This window comes from Equus caballus, chromosome 31, assembly GCF_041296265.1.
Source record: "Equus caballus isolate H_3958 breed thoroughbred chromosome 31, TB-T2T, whole genome shotgun sequence".
Lineage (NCBI taxonomy): Eukaryota > Metazoa > Chordata > Mammalia > Perissodactyla > Equidae > Equus > Equus caballus.
Genome location: NC_091714.1, coordinates 10,693,258 through 10,714,702, shown reverse-complemented (window position 1 = coordinate 10,714,702; position 21,445 = coordinate 10,693,258). Strand labels below are relative to the sequence as shown.

General features: G+C 44.9%; 2 protein-coding genes across 2 annotated transcripts in view; both read right to left on the bottom strand.

Moving 5' to 3' along the window:
* Nucleotides 1-2,412: 2,412 nt before the first annotated feature.
* Nucleotides 2,413-21,445, bottom strand: part of TMEM242 (transmembrane protein 242) — a 32,708-nt gene continuing 13,675 nt past the window's right edge. Inside the window, 1 exon segment of the mRNA NM_001433604.1 lies at nucleotides 2,413-4,764. Coding sequence (NP_001420533.1) covers nucleotides 4,666-4,764 — 99 coding nt within the window. The 3' untranslated portion in view covers nucleotides 2,413-4,665.
* Nucleotides 10,492-14,942, bottom strand: LOC102150999 (L-lactate dehydrogenase A-like 6A). Its single transcript, XM_014738134.3, has one exon. It carries the CDS (start codon nucleotides 12,055-12,057, stop codon nucleotides 10,936-10,938), a length of 1,122 nt encoding a protein of 373 aa, XP_014593620.1. The 5' UTR covers nucleotides 12,058-14,942; the 3' UTR covers nucleotides 10,492-10,935.

Genomic DNA, 21,445 nt, shown 5'->3' with positions numbered 1-21,445 from the left:
GGACAGCGAGACCACTTCTGTGCGTCCTCCACTGCTAGGGTTCAGCCTCTCTCCTCACTTACTATGCTCCAGAAGAGTCTCTCTCTTAAACAGGGAGTTGTTAGACTTGACAATGTGCTGTTTCTACAGACATTTTACCTCAATCATTATTAATAAGAATCTATGAAGACAGAATCAGGCCTCCCCCATGAGCAAGCTCAGAGCACAGGGTTTCCCCAATCATTCAGGTCTTTTGACAAGAGGTCCTACTTCAGCTTTGCGTGAAATTTACTACACTAGAACTTTCTTAGCTTTGTAACCTCTATCCCAGCTGAAGGATCAGCCACTGAGTAGCGGCGGCCACTATGGACTGAAGACATGGAAGGGTCACAAGCCAGCGGCGGTGATGGCCCACTGTTGGTAACCGCCCAATGTTTCCGGATGAGGATGTCTACCCTCTGGGCTTCGCTCAGAATAGAAGACAAAGGGATTCAGCCTCTCCAACAGGAACAGTTGAAGAAGACAATAATAAAATAAAATAAACACATTCCCATCACCCAGGTTGGCAGAGCAAAGGGTCTCTGCAGAGTTTGGCACAACTGGGTAAGGACTGTCCAGTCCAAGCTTTCTTTTATATTCAGTGCTGTCACCGTGTTCCTTCAGACAGTGGACCCACGCGTGCAGGAGACCTGGGTCTGCAGCCGGAGCCTCGAGTGCCAGGCAGCCCCCTGCACGTGTCCCATGGAGTGTCAGTCAGGCTGGAGACTTGGACCCCCACTCTAAGCCCAGGGCTGCAGGGGCAGCGTGAAGATGAATTTTGGGAGTGTTTTCCGATGAGCAGGTAGTAGATGTTCTATAAGTGTGCGAAGCTTCCTCAGTCTGCCTGAGGCGGCGTCTTAGGAGAGTCCATGAAGCATGACCTTGCCCTTCTGTCATTAACAGGCTTTCCTGCCTATTTTTTTACTATTGGTTTTCTTTTTTAGTTAGTGGTCATGCCTCATCAAATGCTAATGAGACTAACGGCCTGACGCAGCTTATGTAAAAAATAGAAATTAAGGTCCTGACTCACTCTGCTAATACTGGGCAGAAAAGTAGAATTCTGTGTACTTCTTGGTAACTGTTATTCTAATTTTCTCCAAAACTGAGTTGTCTGCCATCAGACAAAATTTGCTAAAAGCCTCACTCATTATTACAGATTAATGTCACTGCTTGCAAGACATGCTTACCTTCCACTTCTATACTCACAAAAGCACACTCTTTGGATCAATCCTGATAAAACCAATACAGAGACCCAAATGCTTGACGTACTATTCAATGACTCCTGGCAGAAAGGAAAAACATCTCACTTGTCATGATAAAATACTATAAAAATGTCTATTTTACTATCTTTCCTGAGAAATTTAACTATTTGCAGAAATCATTTTATATTTTATCTGGTTGATTTTCACTGGTACTTAACTATTTACTTCTAAAGAAGATACATGAAAATGAGGTGAAAATATACAACATTCTCCATGAACTAGACCTACAAGAGATTAAATTTTGCCCCAAGTGAAACAGCTAAATTCAGTGGATTTTAATTACTTTTGTCCCCATGGGCTTTTTTTTTTCTCTTAATTTCTTACATTTTCCCCTTAGGTTGCAATGATTAATTTGCAAGTTGAGTCCCATACTATCCACGAAACTAAGCAGAATGTATGACAGATGAGGTGATTAGGTGCCAACTTCTGACCGAGCAGGCCAGGAAAGGTTGTTTCCATCATGAGCCTGTGTCAGGGCGATGGTGTGGGGGTCACCTGTGGTCTCGCCTCAGCTCTGCTGGGCCTCACCAGCCGCTTGCTCCCCATATCGTTAGAATCCACAGTTCTTGTAGAGATAGGCTGCTGGGAATGTAGTTCCCCTGCCCTCGTTTTCATTCCCAGGTTGTTCAGGAACCATATTTCATTGACTCTGAAAATAACAGCAACGCATGGAGAAATTTTTCAAGGGCAGCAGTAACTTACCAGCATACGTGTTTTTTTCCTTCAATGGCACCTGAGGCCTTAGGAGCCGCCCCCTCCCTGCCCACCAGGTTTTCTCTGTATTGCTTTCTCTGATAGCTCTTTGGGGCACTGAGATTCTAAATGTAAAGCTTAACAGTCAGTGTAAGCAACATTCTCATGGAAAGCCGCCTTAATGTTGGCTTACACGTGAAATAGAAATGGCTTGTGTTATCCACCCTTTAAAAAATTTCTAGTGCTCAGCCTCCATGAAATGGATTGCTTATGGGGAGATAATGTCTGTTCTATTCCTTTTTAAGTCTGTGAAAAATGTCATCCTGGTTAATAGGGTGATTAAAACTCTTTATGCTCCAGGAGATAAATGTGATTATGTTTGTCATACTCTACCCAAGATAAAGACAGCAAAGAAGGCAAACTTGAAATTCCATAACATTTCCTCTCTTCCATATCCAGGAACATTCAGAACTCAATATACAGATGGTACTTCGCATAAAGAATAACATTATCTGTTAAACATTTTTCCTTCCCATTAACCAATTTAACAATATGCCTCTGGTATAAAAGGAATAGACAAACGACTAAATCTTCCGATATCGGAGTTCCAACTGTAGAAAAATTCTTTAGTTATATTGTTTGTTTTCCTTTTAACTTTCATCCTTATTTCTTCATTTTTGCTTTTCAAATGCAAGTGGAGCCTATGCTTGGTACCTATTCTACGAATCCGTCCCCATCAACCTTCCCTCAGCAGGTGCTTCACGATCATTCTTACGGGAGCCCCCTGCCATCCCTCAAGGACAAGGGACGTGCATGGAAAGGGTGTTGTAGACATCAGGCACGCCACACAAATATTATGCAAACACTCATTCCCTCAGGCCTCCCATGTGGCAGGCCCTGTGGGAACAGGGCGCACCCCCATGCCCCTAGACTCAGACTAATAATTGGACAACAATGTGATCAGTTGGGCCATCCTGCCCCTCCTTCCTTCATTTCATTCAAAGGCTGGAAATCTCTTCTTAGCAGGGATTTAGTTAAAAATGAGAGATGAGTGAAGTGCTGCTGCTACTCCACGTACCCTGAGAAATTTCACAATCCTTTCCTGTTTTTAGTCTTGGATTTTTAACAGGTTACATATGAATCCCGATGCTGACCACACCTGTTTCATTAATTAACAACACAGCGATTTTAACAGGGTAATACGGGCCAGAGAAAAATGTTACATTGTGCACTTGACATTTCATTTAAAAAATTTTCCTTAGCACTAAAAGGTTTCATTATAACAGATAAATTTCAAATGTGCTTTATTAAACCTGATTGCTAATTAGAGCCTAAGTAATTATAAAGAAATTGCACACCTGATATTCAACCAGAGGCTATTTTTCTGGACATACTGACATATTAAAGTAGTTTTCTTTAAAAATTTTAATCTCCAGTAAAAATAATTGCATGTAAATATTATTCTGTTTTCCATAAGAGATCATGGAGGACAGGGAAGGGTTGGGTGTACATATAAGAATTTATCAGTAGGGGCCGGCTCGGTGGCTGAGTGGTTAAATTCGTGCACTCCGCTGCGGCGGCCCAGGGTTCGGATCCTGGGCGCGGACATGGCACCGCTCGTCAGGCCACTTTGAGGCGGCATCCCACATCCCACAACTAGAAGGACTTGCAACTAAGATATACAACTATGTACGAGAGGTTTGGGAAGATAAAGCAGAAAAAAAAAAAAAAAGATTGGCAACAGTTGTTAGCTCAGGTGCCAATCTCTAAAAAAAAAACAATTTACCAGTAGTAATTTCATCAGGAGGCAGTGCTAAATACTTCATATTGAGATTCAAGACTCAGGGCACCTTCTGGTTAAAATATTTTTTAAGATGGGTGATAACTGGGCTATTTTTATATTGACAACTAAGACAAAACTGCCAACTGTTAGTCAATGTTTAGGGACCCAAAACCAACTTCTCAAAAAACTACACTTTATACCCATTCTTATTATTTTAGCAGGACTGTACCTTTTCAAGTTATCATAATCTGTGACTGGCTTCTTGTCTAAGAATTTACAGGGCCTTAAGGTGAGGTCATCAGGTAAATAACTAGCACGTGTGAATCAAAGTGCATTCAGGACAGCCAAGCCACACGACAGCCCAACGCACAGGATTTACCTATTAACCGGTCACTACGGACTCTGCCTAACAGGAGCAAGTCTTTCAAGTTCTGACAATGACATACTGACAAGAAAGGCTGCTGAAACTGATTTAATTAGACACAGTGAAATACTACTGCTGTTCCAAGTCTGTTTATAAAGAGTTTCCATCATACGTTATTTTAAATTTTTTTCAGGTATAAAACTTGGTTTCAACTGTTAGAGCCGAAAACAGAAGTACTTCCCCTGGGATCTCCTCCACATAGAGAAGTTATCCATATAATTATTTTTAAGTAGTCTCCCTCACTTTGGGAAAACTTTACTCTCCCCCCAACACCCACTCACCCCCACACACCCACATCAATTTTAAAGAAAGCCTGTCTGTCAGCCTCCTGTGAGGACACTGAACACCATCCATCCCGCAGGTTCAGTCGACAGTCTGCACGCGCTCCTGAGGAGAAATCAGTCGAGTCCCTGTGCTGTTGTGGTTTGTCTCCAGAGCCACTCTTCCCGTCACCATCACTGTGGACTTCCTCCACCACGCTCATCTCATTTGGATTTCAATGCTTCCTCCCACTCAACAGCCGATTCGGCGTTCTTGGGAATTGCTGGAAATATTGATTGCATTTTATTTCGAAAGTCTTTCATCTGAAAGAAGAAAAAAACAAGTCATCAAATGTTAAAGAGGGAAAGAGCCAAAGCAATTAGAGATGGACACCATTACTGATCGGATGAAAATGCATTGCTTATGGGTATGGAGCAAAGCAAGACCAATGAAAGCTAAGGACCGTGTTCTAGCTGCCTTGAAAGAAAATGAGATGCACTTGTTTTCTTCATCCGAGTATAAATCTATTGGGCCTAAAATAACATAAAACTCCACTCTGAATCTAGAAGGCAACATGCTGTAAGTTGTCAACCCCCTGTGACATTTATTCCCTACCAGAAGAACAGTATGTATTGTTGGCTTTCATATATAAAGACGCAGCTGAGAATGGGATTTCAACCCATCGGAATAAATGGATATACTGAGGCCATGCAAAGTTAGGATTTTGGAGCCAGAGGGAAGGAGTGGAGAGAAGAAACTTAGTAGGGGGTAATAAAGAATGAATCCATGAATGGCAGATAAACTAGAATGTTCTTCTGTGCCAGACAGTGCTTAAAGATCTATGCAGAGATTTTACCAGCACAGGTTGATTTGGAATCCGAGAGGCAGAGCGGGGGTCAGCGAGGAGCACCTGGCTCCAGCAAAGGTGTGTGCTGCCCTGAGGGAGGGAACGCTAATTTATGGGAGTTGGATAATCGCAGAGTATACTAATGTACAGTCTTTGGTTCATTCTTTTTAATCTCTACGGTCCTATTATGAAGATATTATTTCAGAAGCACTACAGCACAGAGACAATGTTCTCATGAGCCACATCTCAGCCATATAGCTCAAGGATGCAGCTATCCTCAGTCAAATTTGTGAAGCACCCTGGATTCATCAGCAACATCCAAGTCATCTCTGGAGTGGTTAATTGGAGAGTTGGCTAATCTTTCTTTTATATTGATTCCTACTTATTTCAATTTGAAGCTGAATCATTACCTTGTTTCCAAATTGGGAAATCTTTTTGGGACTTGTAAATTCCTAGGCATTTATCCAGTCATCGTAGCGCTGCTGTTAGCAGCACAGATTCTGGGTATCAGAGAACCTCTCTGTTCAAATTCTAACTCCACTACTTCGGAAAGCTGCTTATTCTAAGTGGTAGTTTCCACGTGTGTAGAATGGAGATAACTACCTGCTTACAGAGTTGTAAGGATTAAGTGAGATAATGCATATAAAGCACAGCACCTAACACACGGGAGTGCTCAATATACATCAGCTATTGTCATCACAGCATCATCAAAATATGTGTTGTGTTCCAAGAACAAAGCTTATAAGGATGTAAATATTATAGTATATTTGTTAAAGCATTATAGTTACATATCACTTGGGTTTAAATATTCTAACACTGGCAGAGACATATGGTTACCCATTATATGTAGTCTGTAGGAGGTCCATGCCAACCATCTCAACGTTTGGGTCTCAGACACCAATCTTGACGACACACGTGTCCACGGCACATGTCTCTCCCCAACCCCCTCCTCCATGCAGCTCTGTAGTTGGTACTGTGATGACCCCTTCATGAGAGGTTCTCAACCCCAGGCAGAACTGCATCCCTGGGGAGGGACTGGTCATGCAGTTCCAAATAGCAGTTCTCAAATAGAGTGTCATGCCAACTTGGTGGTCACGACCACTGGTTGCATTTGGGGGGGTGGGGGCGGGGAGAGAACAAATGCTAAACGTCTAGGATGGCCCACAAAAAGAAATGCTTTGACTTGAGGAACCATGCACAGACTTTCTCAGTTGACCAACAGACATCCCTGGCCAGGGTGTGCAATGTGCTGCCTGGTTCTCTCGCTTCACTTTTCTGGTTGAACATCTGTTACAACTAAGCCTAAGCACAGAGTTTTCAAGTGGGGTGTCAGATAGCCAGGTCATGGACAGAACCATTTAGCATTCTGCCTTCTCAGTGACATAGAACATGGTTAGTCACTGAGAAGGGAGAGGCTGGGAAACGCAGACGAGGCCTGGGTAGGAGAGGAAAGGGTGCCTGCTCTTACTTCAGGACGGGGGGTTGTCTTCCCATTTCCTCTTCTTGGCCCAATTTTTTCCCCCTCTCATTTCCCAAGTATTGTATTATTTACTTGTTCCTAGTGTCATAAGTAAGTAAGTGAACCACTAGAAGGGACCTTATCTGAAAAATAGCCAACTCAGAACAGACAGGCTTCAGAGCAAGGTAAAGGAAGGGAGGTAAGTGGGATAAAGACCACCACGTAGCCCTCTTCTGTAATTTCACAGCTGTGGAAATGGAAATGCAAAGTCTACACTGTTATCAACAGGGCCTCAAGTTGCATTAAACAATGGGGCTCCATAGAAGGTTTTTAAGCTTGTACAATTTATGTTATAGGGATAGGAAATGAAAACCTTTGGTTTTTTTCACCTGTGTCAATTTCTGATCTGCAGTTCAGAGGTGTTGGTCTTAGTGATACTCTATCACAGGCCAACAGAACATTTTCCTGCTTAAAAATGAGCTTGCAGAAAGATTTAGCAGTGGAGTATGTCTAAGCAAATTTGGTTATAAAATAAATGTACTGAATTCCATGCTAACAATCACAGCTGTTGCCACAGAGCCATCCCCCTACCCTGTACCCCAAAAGTTTGGTGAAGATGGGGCAGGCTGGGAACGAGCATCTTCCAAACGCTGGGTCTCTTCCCTGCAGTGCTCCTCCTCCTCCCTTTCCTCCGACCAGGGAGCGTTTTTCCGGGGCTGTGGGTCACAGGGCCACTGTGTACTGCACAACTCCAGCGGCTGCTCTCCACGAAGACTAAGACACGAATGGCACTCCCTAGGCACCGAGCCCACTGCTCCAAGAACCTCATCCTTAATGCCCCACCAAGAACCTCCCAATGTTTGTGCCCAACCGTGCTGGGCTGTAACAGCATCAGGAAGTAGCACTGTCTAAGGCAGCGGTTCTCAAATAGCGCATCATGACAACTGGGAAAGGTATTACAAGTGATGTGTCACTCATATGGACATTCTGAAGACTGAATACGACCGACTTTTTAGATATTAGAACAGATTCAAGCTTATGTCTCCAATAATTTGACTCTCACTCACACTGCAACAGCCCTGTGAAGGGCCACGTAGCCAGTATGCCAGGAGTGAAACATGGGAGATATTGCTGCACACTTACCATGCGTGTCTTGGCAGGGGAAAAAACATGAAAACTTTTGGTCTAATATATGGTATGCTGAAAAATTACTTAAAAGCTCAGGATATGTCCTTAATTTAATTAATCTGAGAAAAGCCTTACAGCATCTATTCTAATAAATAGGCAGTTATTGGAATTAAAAGCTCCAAGTCTTAAAACGTCTTTGCCATTGACTAGCTCATTTGGCTTCAATTTCCTCACTGGCAGGTGCAGGTCTGCCGGCAGCTTTGGTGCTGGGTTAGAATGATGAAAGCTCTATGGGACCGACTGATGAGAAGGCTTCTGGATATATCAATAATTACAGCGCCAGCAGGAATTTTGAAGAACCTGAAAATTCAGCTTTTCATAAAATAAAAGAATAAGACTATAATCGTTACCTGAACAGGAGTAATAATGCCTTTTCAGATCACCTATGTGCCAGGCACTGTACTAAGCTTTAGGCTATTATTTAGTCTTCACAAGTCCATGTGGCAGAAATGAGGACTACCATTTACAAGTGAGGGACCCGAGGTCAGAGAGGTTAACCCATCCATGGTGACAGGGTTTATAAGGCTCTGTCCAGGGTTCTGTCCCCACACATGGCCACTCTGGTTGTGTGACCTGGAAAAACACAGTATCTCTATAACCTCTCCTCATCTACCAGCTTTCACTAAAAGTGACTTTAAAAGCTATAATATATCTCTCTTGCAATGGTGGCCATTTTATTTAGAATGGACTGGCAGATTATTACCCACATCCCCCAGTAGCCAGTACTCATCTACTTCTGGATACGGGGGTTATACTTCTCCACTCTTTTGAAGTCAGGTAACTACATGGCTAGTTCTGGCTAATGAAATGTGAGCAAAAGAAAGGGGCATCACTTCCAGAATGCAGGTGTTTGATTCTCCCAGCCTCTCTTCCCTTTCCATAGCAATCATGTGGGACATCAACATCAGAGCAACATGAGGTACAGAGCCAGCTTGCGGAGGACAGCGTCCCTAGAGAGTGGCGTAAACCCATAATGGATTTACCAGAGAAATCAAGCTTTGCTGTTTTAAGCCGCACATCTGGAGATTGTTTTTTTACTGTTGCATAACCCGGCCTATCCCAACTGACACTGACGGTGAAGAGAATTACAAAATAGACATAAGGCATAGTCAGACCCCCTTCAATATTACACTGAATTTGGCTGAAACATGGCTGAATAAAAACTCAAGGGTTGGACAAAGGGGAAGAGGAACTCTGTGTAGTTCAGCTTAAAAAGTGCTTAGAACCACCTGGAACAACCAAACCACCACTCTTCCCACTTTCAGGGAGCTCCGCATACCAATCAGTCCCATTATATGACATTGCTTCCTGAGTAATCAGAACAGCTTCTAAATGTTTTCTTTTTTTTTTTTTTTTAAGATTTTATTTTTTCCTTTTTCTCCCCAAAGCCCCCCAGTACATAGTTGTGTATTCTTCATTGTGGGTTCCTCTAGTTGTGGCATGTGGGACGCTGCCTCAGCGTGGTCTGACGAGCAGTGCCATGTCCGCGCCCAGGATTCGAACCGACGAAACACTGGGCCGCCTGCAGCGGAGCGCGCGAACTTAACCACTCGGCCACGGGGCCAGCCCCAGCTTCTAAATGTTTTCAATGAAATAGTACGGGAGCTCTGGTCAGCATGGAAAAGGGTCTTCTTGTGGGTGGACTGCTGTCCTGTCTCCTTGATAACATTCAGCTAAGCAGGACTGGCTGAACTTAGCAGATGCTGGCACCTGTCAATTGTGATTAGGCCTGTTGACATTCCCATGGATCCTGAGATGTGTTTGAACACACTGTATTATTTATTTAATAGTCAACTGCATTAGGAAGGCTACCATGAATTTAAAAATCTCAGCTTCTCATTTTCTAAGTTACAGAATTACCATTTAGGTAAAACTCAGACAAGCACCTTCACTTTCTCCCTCACTGTACCACGTGCATAAAGTCTAGAATCTGCAGTAAAGTCAATCGACTTAGGAATAAAAAGTGAATGCGTAACTTTCTGAGAAATACAAGCCCTCAAGCACTCATTAAAATGGCCAATTTTTATGACAGTGATTAACAACAGGGCACAATTCAAAAGCAAAAGCTTTCTGTTGATGTGAAGTAAACTGAGCAACAGGGACGACCCTGGAGCACCTTAGGGCCAGGGCCCACTGTGCCGCTAAGACCCAGCCCAATAAGAGCAATTATGTGATTCTTGACTTAATGTGCCAACAGGTCAGGTTCTCAGAGGTGGTTCTACGATGATTTCACTCAGTCTTTATTTTTAGTAACTGCAAAATTTGGGGACATTTCCTTTCTCTGCCAAAACGACAGTAACTGTACCACCTCTGACTGTCAGGCATCTTTCTAAACGCTTGTATTTTTACTGCACGAAACAGTTTAAAACAGCCACCAACCAGATCAGTATTATTTTCACATTTTAGCCTAATGATCCTGCTTCACTCGTATGTGTGCATGAGTGTGTGCACATCCACGCACACACGCCTCCCCCACTTGCAGCTCCCTTTCTGCCGCCTTTTTCAAGGCCCAGGTGAGGGGCTGTCACCGGGAAATGAAGGCTCCATTACGAAAAGTAACTGCGTGTACATTTATTTTTACACTGCACAGAAGCTTCCACTTGTAACAAAGAGTACACAAGCGAACATAGGTATAATCCAGCCAGAACAAAGAGTTAACAGGTGCTTAATGAAAAGAACCAGAATTTCTATGGTAAAAGAAACACCTACATCCTCCATTCTTTTGGGCCCAATGGCAACTACATACATGTACAAAGTACTGGCACATCAGTGGTACAAAAACACCTCCTTTGATGCACTTCGGAATTGTAAAAAAAATAAGTATCATCCAGCATCTCGATGCTCAATAGAAGAGCTGGGGGCTAAACAAACAGGAGAGTCACTCTACCCCCCTTCCTGTTTCCAACTTTTATAAATTCAGGTTTATTAAAAATGTGACACATACCCCCCCCAACTACTACTTCTTCTTCAGTAACTTCAGAAGGGCGGCTCCGCACAACTTCACAGCTCGAGCGCCTCCTGAACTTCCCAGAGCGTCTCCGCGCTCTTCTTCAGACGCGCCTCCTCCTCGGGCGTCAGCTTCACCTTCACGAGGTCGGTGATGCCGCGCTCGCCCAGGACACAGGGGACGCTGAGGAACACCTCCTCCGTGATTCCGTAGAGGCCCTTGACCACGGTGGAGACGGGGTGCACTCTCCGCAGATCCCTCAGGATGCTCTCGGACAGGTCGGCCACCGACAGCCCGATGGCCCAGGACGTGTAGCCCTTCCTTTTGATGATCTCGTAGGCGCTGGCGATCACGTCGCGGTGGACGTCTCTCCACTGCTCGGGGTCTCGGTCGGTCCCCACAGCGGGGTTCAGACCCCTCAGGGAGACACCGGCGACGTTCACGCCGCTCCACACGGGAACGCTGGAGTCCCCGTGCTCCCCCAGGACCCAGCCGTGACAGCTCTCGGGGTGGACGCCAAGCCTCTGCCCAATCAAGAAGCGGAAACGGGCGGTATCCAGGTTGCAACCGCTCCCGATGACGCGGTTCTGGGGAAATTCGCTCAACTTCCAGGCTACGTAACTTAAGATGTCCACCGGATTGGACACGACAATCAGTTTGCAGCCAGGGCTGTAGCGGATAACGTTGGAAATGACCAACTTAAAGATGCTCACGTTTCGCTGGACTAAATTGAGGCGTGACTCGCCCTTCTCCTGGCGCGCTCCTGCGGTGACAATCACGAGGCTGGAGTTGGCGGTGACAACGTAGTCCTTGCTGGCCACGATGTGCGGCATCCTCAGGAAGGGGCTGCCGTGCTGAAGGTCCATCGTCTCCCCCCGCAGCCGGCCCTCGTCGAGGTCCACCAGGGCGAGCTCGTCACTCAGGCCCTTCAACAGGATGCTCACGGCACAGGCCATGCCCACCGCGCCGGTGCCCACCACCGAGACCTTGCTGCGGCGCACGGCCTCCTCCGACGAGAAGGGCTCCAGCAGCTCACGCTGGACGGTCGCCACCTTGGCCACGGGAGAGCCGCCTGCCGCCTGGCGGGGACACGGCGCCATCCTGGGGGACAGGAAACTCGCTCTCGCAGCGTTCACGCTCCGGCCGGCCCGCAGGACACCCACAGCCCAGCTCATGGCCACTCACTGAACCGGCGCTGGGAGGGAAAGGGGAAGGCGACACGCACACTCCGAGGCGCGAAGACAGGGAGCCCGCGACCGTTGGCCGCCTCCTCAGCCCGCTACTGCGTCTGCGCGAGGCCGGGAACTTTGGACGGCCCCGCGGCCAGCTACTGCGTCTGCGCGAGGCCAGGGACTTCGGCCGCAACCCCCAGCGCACTACTGCGGCTGCGTACGGCGGGCCCAGCTCGCGTGGCCTCGCAAGGGGCTCCACGAGGTCCGTCTCCTGTCTGACCAGCCTGGGGTAGTAAAAGGGCTTCTCTAGCAAATGAATTCTGGAGTTAAAGTTTTACAATCACAAATTCTCTTCAATATTTAACATGTGTCATGGGCCAACCCAGATCCCTGAGATTATTGATTTTCTATTTTTACTACATAATGCCAAGTAAAAATACTTCCATTAAGTACAGATGAAAATAAGGTTAAATTTTCCGAACTGTATCCCTGCTGGGAAGAAGCCGTGTGTGCTCTGTTTCCCAATGGCCTCCTGCACCGTCTCCCTGCATCCTGGGGAAGTGGGGCTTCTGTTTTATGTTGCATCCCGTTTGAGAACCTTCTATTTGGAAAGGATTTCATTGCTTTTTATGCCAGTCACTACCATGACCCACAAGTGTGGGGAAGTCACAGGAGGTTGACGGCAAGGGGAAGGGGCTGACGGTGAGCTAGTCCAACAGTGGAAACACACGGAGAGGCTGTTACTACTTTCTCATGCCAAAGGAAAGCTCATGATTGAGAGGCCTGATTAAAAACGACCTCTCAAGCAGAAAGGTGGCGATGCAGCCTTCTGTTGAAATGAAGACACAGTCACATGTTGCTCAATGACAGAGACATTCTGAGAAATGCTTGTTAGGTGATCATGGTTGTGCAGACATCACAGAGTGTACTTACACAAACCTAGATGGTACATAGCCTACTACACACTAGGCTATATGGTACTAATCTCATAGGAGCACCTTATCTATGTGGTCTGGTGTTGACCGAAATGTTGTTATGTGGTGCATGACTGTGTCTTAAATGTCCTTAAAATGACAAATTTTGACCAACACACAAATCAGATTATTGATTAAAGCAGTAAAATATTAGCTTGTACAACATAACATCAGTATATCTCACCTTCCTCTGCATTTCTCTGGTCAGTCTTATGAACTTTCAAGTTTTCTTTTTCTTGCTGAGGAAGATTCACCCTGATCTAACACCTGTGCCAATCTTCCTCTATTTTGTGTATGGGTTGCCACCACAGCATGGCTGTCAATAAGTGGCGTAGGTCGACACCTGGGAACTGAACCCGGGCTGCCGAAGTGGAGTGTGTCAAACTTAACCACTAGGCCATGGGGCCAGCCCCTCTTTCAAGTCTTTAAGGAAACAAAAACTTTTCAACTGATGAAATATATACCCTAATAAACCCAATTAATTACAAAAGTCCAAATAAAAATAATGGCACTTTCTCCCCAATTATAAACAGAGTTCTGACCATGTAATGAATCCTCAAAGCTCTCCTTTCCTTCTAAGAGAGCAATATGCTCTCCCCTAGTGGGGCTCTTGGTACATGCAGCCCCCTCACAGTCAGCAAAAAAAAAAATTTTCAGTTTCAGAATACTGCTATCTTGACCAAATGAACATTTTATAATCAGAACTTGAAAAGCCATTCGTACTCTTCCTGCCTCTGAAATGCAGTCCAGGAAGAGAGGAACAACAAGCAAAGGAGTCGGTGAGGGGTGGGCAAGTGTGGCAAGTAGTGGCGCTTGGCAGTCCCGCTCCAGTGTGATGCCCTGGCGCTCCAGCAGGCACCAGGCACCCTGCGTAGATGCAGCGGAGCCACAAGCTCTGTGACTCACGAAATGATGACAGCGCCACAGGCATGAGTTCTCTCCATTCTGCTGGTCAGATTTATGGTACCCATTTTTCAAATTAAAAACTAGAATTTTTAAAATGTTCTTTGTTTAATAGAGGATCCTTTCAAAAGACTAACTTTGATAGCTATCATTTCTTTTATCCCAGTCGTGACTTGAAATGTTTCGGCCTGATGCCTGTTCCCACCTTCTTCCTCTGTTGCTTCCTTTGACTTATTTTCCAAGATAAGTGTTCTTGAGGATGAAATTCAAGGGCATAAAGACTCTTAGCTAGATGGCTTCTTTCTACAGTAATTTTCCTTCTAGAGTTTCAACCACTTCAGAAATACAATCTCCATGATAGCTGCCTCTTCAGTTTTTCAAACCCTTGGCTACAACTAAATCAATTTTGAGAAAAATAACTCTTCAAAATAAAAATACCTCAAACAAAGCAGCTTTTTATTTACAGTAAGTCTTGAGGTAAGAAGGAGAGAACTGAGAAAGACGAAGAGATGTTCATGACTCCAGAGCAGATTGAGGTCTACCCCAAGATGTGAAAAGCCAAATATAGCCAGACAGCTCCCTAATGACCTTCTATCTTAGGTGGCTCATTATTCCTTTGAATAGAAAACCTATCTCAAATTATCTATTCAAAATGCAGTATAATATTGCACCCGATGGCAGATTTATGCCAGAATACTTTTGGTTACACTACTTAGGAGGGAGGAAACAGGAAATGAAGATGACTAGCAGGTCTCTGGACCAAGCGTGGCCGCAACCAAGTCATTCTACTCCTTCCACCTGGACTCTCAGCCCCAGGCCCCCCTGCCCTTTTTCTATCTAGGAGTCCAGTTCAGATATTCCATCCTCTCCTAAGACTTCTACAATCACCCCAGAAAAACTGACTTTTTATAAACCCTATGCCACCAGTGTACTTTGTACCTCTATTATAGGATTTATCACCCACAATTAAATATAATTACGAATTTGTTACTCCAAAGGGATCACCTTTTATTTCCCAGCACATCCCTATCCTTTAGAACACAGCTTGGGAAGTGAGCAAGGATTCAGTAAATGTTCGTGGTAGAAAAGTGTGAGTAAATAACTGTAGAACCGAGTTAAGTAAGGCTGGAGGGCTAAACGGTGAGAGAGACCGAAAGGCAGGCCTGGAGAATCCACCTGGAGCTGGAGTTCTGAACAAAGGAAAACGTGTAGGTGCCTGGTTGGAGTTTATTAGCAAGGCTGATGCATAAATTTCAGATAGAGCTATGGATAAGCTAAAAGCTTAACTATTCCAAAGCCAATATCTACCTTTACCAAGTTAGAACATAGCAAAAAAAACAAACAAAAAGATAATTCTACAGTGCAAGAAACCCAGGAAAACAAATATGCAATGGTAGAAAGAATAGTTTTATCCTTTAAAGTTATTTAAACTGTTTTGTTTTTTGGAAAGCTTTTAAAAAATAATCAGTGCATGAAACCCTTGATTTGAAAAAAAGAAGATGCAATGAAAGCAGTGTTAATAATATGATAAGCTATAAACTCACTAGCATGCAAGGAGAGCATTATATGAACACAATTATTTTATTTGTTTTTTTTCTTTGTTCTTTTGAGGAAGACTGGCCCTGAGCTAACTACTGCCAATCCTCCTCTTTTTGCTGAGGAAGACTGGCCCTGAGCTAACACTCAGCCCATCTTCCTCTACTTTATATGTGGGACACCTACCACAGCATGGGTTTTGCCAAGCGGTGCCATGTCCACACCCAGGATCTGAACCAGAGAACCCCGGGCCGGTGAGAAGTGGAACGTGCGAACTTAACCACTGCGCCACCGGGCCGGCCCCTGAACACAATTATTTTAAAGTCTTCTTTGTGATTTAAAATTCATAAAATGCAAATTGTAGTTTTAAAACAATTTAGTGAGCTGTGATTCTATTGCTCATAGATATTAAAATCTCTATGACTTTGTAATCCTGTGTGGGGACCTTTACAAATCCCAGCATCTGGAAGTACCGTCCTTTGTCACCAATACTGGGAATGCTGGGGAAGGACAATGCAGGGCCACAAAGGTTTGTCTCCTGAGAAGGCTAAGGGCAGAATGTCAATCCAAAAAGCAACACTGTGATCAACTTCCTATTTATGGTATTCGAATGTGAGAACAATGAATTGGCAAATTCTCCCAATAAATCCCTCAAATCTCATTTTTGTTCTTTAAAGGCATCACATAGTTTGCATGCACTGTAAAATAGCTGCATGTATTAATCATTGAACAGGAAGAAAAGCAAATACTTTAATGTGGGAGAAAACAGGAAAAACAAAAAAATTAAAATTCATTAGTTCGTGTTTAAACAGCCCAAATCATAATAACTGAGACAGTTTAACGCTATGGCTACAGGCTCTCACTGCATAGGTGGTTTTACTAATTCACCCCATTCACTCTCTGCGATTGGATTAATGGAAGTCATGCTGTAGTCCTCAGTAACAGCAGCTTTATTCATCTAAAAAATTGACATGAAAAATACATTTGTGTATGGAAGTTACTTTCAATTTGAGGTAGAAACATAAGTTATCTGTATAAACCCCAAACTGCCAAAACAGATTAACTCCATGTTGTAAAGGTTCAAAGTCAATCTGCCTCAGGACTCCGTGGAGGCAGAGAAGAGAGTCAGCAGCGGGGAACAGCAGGCAGAGGAAGGAGGGCTCCGGGTGGGGGATCAGCAAGGACAAAGCTCAGAGGCTAGGAAGAACAGGGCCTTTCCACATGGCTGGGACTCTGAGTGTGACAAGGCTTATGAGAGAAATGGCTCAACTCTCAACTGTAGCACCACTGACATTCGGGACCAGATCATTCTTTGTGGGGGCTGTCTAGGCGTTGTCAGATGCTCAGCAGCATCCCTGGCCTCTACCAGATGCCAGCAGCACCCCGGCAGTTATGACAGGCAAAATGTCTCCAGACATCACCAAATATCTTTCTTCTGGGAAGAGGGGTGGTCAAAATTGTCCCCCGCTGAGACCCAGTGAGTTAAAGAACAAGCAGGGGCCAGATCCCAGAGGGACTCAAACCATTTCGGGAGCTTGGACTCTCTTCTCAAGGGAAGAGGGAGCCACTGAAATGGCAGAAGCAGAGCGGTCAGATTCCCTCCACGAGATGCTCACCAAACACCTCCTCTGCGCTGGGCACTGCTGCAGGAGCTGCGGCTACAAGGGACCAGATAAATGAGGTCTTGACTCTCTCAAAATTTATACTCTTTTTGCAAAGACAATAAAACATGAAAATGGTCAATATAATTTCATTTTGCAATAGCACTGCAAAGAAAAGAAAATAGGATAATGTCAGAGAGGAATGGAGTGGTGGGAGTCAAGAGGCTACTTTATTTTAGACCAGATGGCCTGGGGAAGCTTCTCTGAGGAGGTGAAATCAGTTTGGGGTGAAACTCTGGATGCCACCACAGAGCCAGCCATGTGACCATCTGGGGAGGAGTTTCCTGGGCAAAGCTAGAAGGCCCAAAGTAGGAATAAGCCTGGAGTGCTGAGGGAACAAGGCCGGGGGGTGTGGCCGGGTGAGGTAGGGTGGGGATTGGCATGGGAGGGGGACTGTGGTAGTTCAAGATGAGGTCAGCCAGGTAGGTGGGGCCATATCTTGTCAGACTTCTTCAGCCAGAGCCACTGGGTTTTAAATAAAGGAGTGACAAGATCTGACTTACATTTTAAAAATATCTTCAGCTGCCGTGTGGAGAAAACATTCTAGGGGAAGTAAAGGAGAGGCCAGGATATTAGACAGGAAACTGTTTCAACAGCAGAGGATGAATGGAGGTGGAGAGGGCTGAGAGGAGCCGGGCGGTGTTTAGCCGCAGAGCTAACAAGCAGGACTTGCTCGGGATTAGACGAAGGGAATGAAGGGAACCGAGAGAGTCTAAGATGATTTTCTGCTGGGTTTTTGGCTTGAACAACTCGGGGGATGACAGTGGCATTTACTGAAATGGGAAGGCCTAAGGGAGGAGCAAGTTGCGGCGGAGGTGAGGAACCAAGAGCTCTGGTTAGGACATGGGCCACCGACACGCCTGGAAGACACACCAGTGAAGCTGTATGACATGCAGTTGCGAGGCAAATCTGAAGGCCAGGCTGCAGCTATACACTGGGACATCATCAGATTGTCCAGATTGTTTTAAAATGCCAGGGACTAGATGAGAGCCCCGAGGGACTGAGACAGGTGGAGACCAGGAGAGTCTAAGTATGAAGCACTGGGCACTCTGGCGTTTAGAGGTCTGCCCGGGGAGGAGCCAGCAAAGGAGACAGGCAACAATGGCCAGTGAGGTTGAGGGGACTAAAAGCCAAAACCCAGTGTTTCATGGCGGGGAGAATGCTCAGCTGTGTCAAACACTGCTGAGAGGTGAAGTAACAGAAGGATAAAGATAAGACCGGGATCTGGCAACAAGTAGCACTGGCGACCTGAAACTAGCAGTTTCAGGGGGTGCTGGGAAAGAAGCTGCAGTGAGGAGAGAAAGGGGAGCAAGTGGAGACAGTGACCACAGGCATCTCTTTCAGGAAATCTTTTCTATGAAGAGAAGCAGACAGATGAGCTGGTAGCCGGAGGAGGATGAGAAATATCGAGAGAACTTTGAGAGGTGGGAGAAACTAGAGCACGTCCGTACATGCTGCAGCACAGGGAAAAGCTGACATCAGCAAAGGCTGAGGAAAGCACGGGAGCCAGGTCCGTGGGCAGATACCGGGGGTAGGACTGAATGCCCAGGGGCAGGGGTGGGCCTCTGGGAGCACCGTGGACCCTTCACCCACGGTGACATGCAGAAAGGCAGAGGGAGTGGGGGAGATGCAGGGAGAGGGAAGACGAGGTCTGCGGAAGACGAAGGCCAGAGCACTCTTGCAGTCGTGTGGAGAGGACTGTACAGAGGCAAGGGGGAGGCTGGGAGAAGGAGTGATTGTGATCATCTCGTGATAATAATAATGTGATAAAAAATTGTGATAATCTTGGGGCAGGAAGGTGCCCCAACTACAGTGGCTGTAGGGGTCAGGGAGAGTAAGACTTGGTGATTGATTAGATCCGGGGGTGAGAAAGAGTGCGGTCATGAAGAGGATCCAGCTTTTCTGTCTGGGCGGCTCTGTGGATGATGCTGCCATTCACTGTTAGTGATCCAGGAGCAGGCTGTGGGGTGGGGACAGGGTGGGGGGTAAATGACGGTTCAGGTGGGAACACACGTGATGCCTGCAGGACATCCGAGCATCAGTGTCCACAAGTGGGCCTATGAGCAAGGAGCTCAGGGGTCTGGGCTGGAGACACAGCCCTGGCAGCCTTCTGCATGTGGATGAAGCCTGTGAAGGAGAAAATATAAAGGCAAAGGAAGGAACCTCATTATAACTGTGTGTAAAATAAAGCAGCAGCCTTTCAGAAGTAAATGGGAGAGTGGGAAGCAGAAAATAAGAGCCAAACTAGGAACAAGAAAAATTACCAAAAAGAAGAAGAAAGAACTATAAAAAGCCCAGCATCTAATAGCACAAGAGGCAAACAATAACTGATACATCTGAGTCATCAAGAAAAAGCGAAATTATGTTCAGCATAATTTACATTGTGGAAAGATATATATATATATATGTTTATAGCACATTAAAAAAATAAGATTTCTTCCTGAAATTGTTAGAAATATTTGTCAGAAAAATTCAATTTGAGAGAACACTGTTTTCTGATATACTGGCAAATGAATAATAATATATATAAATATATCAACATACACATATAATAATTTTTCCACAGAATTTTAGATATTCCTAAGTGACTAGCCAATAATAGGCACCTTTTAAACAAAGCTTAAGGGGAAAGCATATGCTATCAGGTCTTCACTTCACAATGCTTTTAGAGAGCTGCTCACGTGAGTCCAATTTTCTATGCTCAGTATGAGAAACAAGGACAGAGGAAGAGAGAACCCAAGTGAAAACAAGGATACTTCTCCTCCAGTGAAGTAAGGCTGGGAACATTCTTGAGGTGATTAAGCCTGATTTGTGTCAGGCCTTGAACAAGCAGGCTTTTATGGCAGAGCTTATCTTTCCTCATAATTGTTGCACATTCCCACTTTATAAAATGCTTGGGGCCCTATTTTACTTATAAAAGGAAACTGGTGGGTTTTTAAAGAGGTATCTTGGCAATGTGCCAAAAAAGCTGATTCTCTCCCCCTGCCCCCTTAAAAAGTACATTGATCATTATCTCCGTTCTAAACTGAGCAAGTCCCTGCGATTTGGCCTCTCTGTCACCAAATTGCTCCTCCATATTTGCATGGATTGCTCCTCCCCACCTGGACGCCAAGCCCATTAGAGCTGCAGTGGAATGAGAAATAAGGGTTATAGAGATGTTCTTGTCACCTCAGACCCGAATTTAACTGATGCACAGTGCCACTTCCAATTAACTCACAAATGATTCTAGGAAAATATTCTGCTATGCTTAAGCTGTTTGAAGGCCTGGGAGCCTGACAGGCGAACTATCCCTGCAAGATAGGACGACTCTGTGTTCTGGGGTTCTAGTGAGGACTACAGGTCGAGGGAGCGAGGCTGGGTCTGCTGACGTATGGTGATCAGAATAAGAAAGCGAAGCTTGCTTCCTGGGGGCAGACGCTGGTAGAGGTCTCTGGAAGCACTGAAACCGGATCAGGCAAGAACGCAGAAGGGAAATGTTCCGGCCGCTTTCAGACTCCTGCAGATCACTCACAAGTGGCTATCATTAAACAATTTACCGGGAGACTCAGATTTGTTTTTAATCTGTGACCTAAGCCAATGACAGTATATAGCATAAAGTCTATTTCCTTCTTAGATATCTTGAAGTTAAAAACTTCTAAGCTTTTCCATAGTTTTATTTACATATGGGGTTCAAACATTCACTTACAATTTGTTTCATTTGAGATGAATGAGAAAAGACAGTGTAGAAAAAATTGTACTTAATACGAGATACATCAGAATGTTGGTAAAACTGAAATTAGCAAAAACTCCAAAGGAAGATTTGACTGTAACTAGCACAAACCCTCAAAGCTGGTCATAAAGTAATTAAGAAATAAGCCTACATGTTAACATAGAAAGTATACCTAGCAGTGGCTACAAAAAAGAGCTGGAGAAAGAAAATTTTATTTACGTGCATCCAATATTGTCCTAGCAGAAAGGTATAATATTACTTTTCAGGATCTTTCTTAGAATAGGAAAGTCAGATGCCAATTTTTAGAGAAATACTTAACATGAGTTTTCTTTACATGTTTTACTTTTTGCTTTTTAAAGAAAAGGAGGCCTGGACTCTTGAGAAGGAAGCAGATGAGGACGGAAGACTGGGCTGGAGAGGCAGGCGGACTCCAGTCCCGGATTATTTCCATGAAAGCCTTTACAGCAGCAGGGTCTCAGAGAGCCGCAGGAAAGGAAGTGAGGGATCATCTTCCATCTATCGGACTGGCAGACATTTCAGAGTAACAGAAGCCACTAACAGCAAGGGCGCTGGGAAACTTTTTTGCATTGTTGATATCTTCTAAATTG

What these genes read in the sequence shown, in the direction of transcription:
- LOC102150999 (XM_014738134.3), bottom strand. Translation starts at nt 12,057, where the DNA reads ATGAGCTGGGCTGTGGGTGTCCTGCGGGCCGGCCGGAGCGTGAACGCT.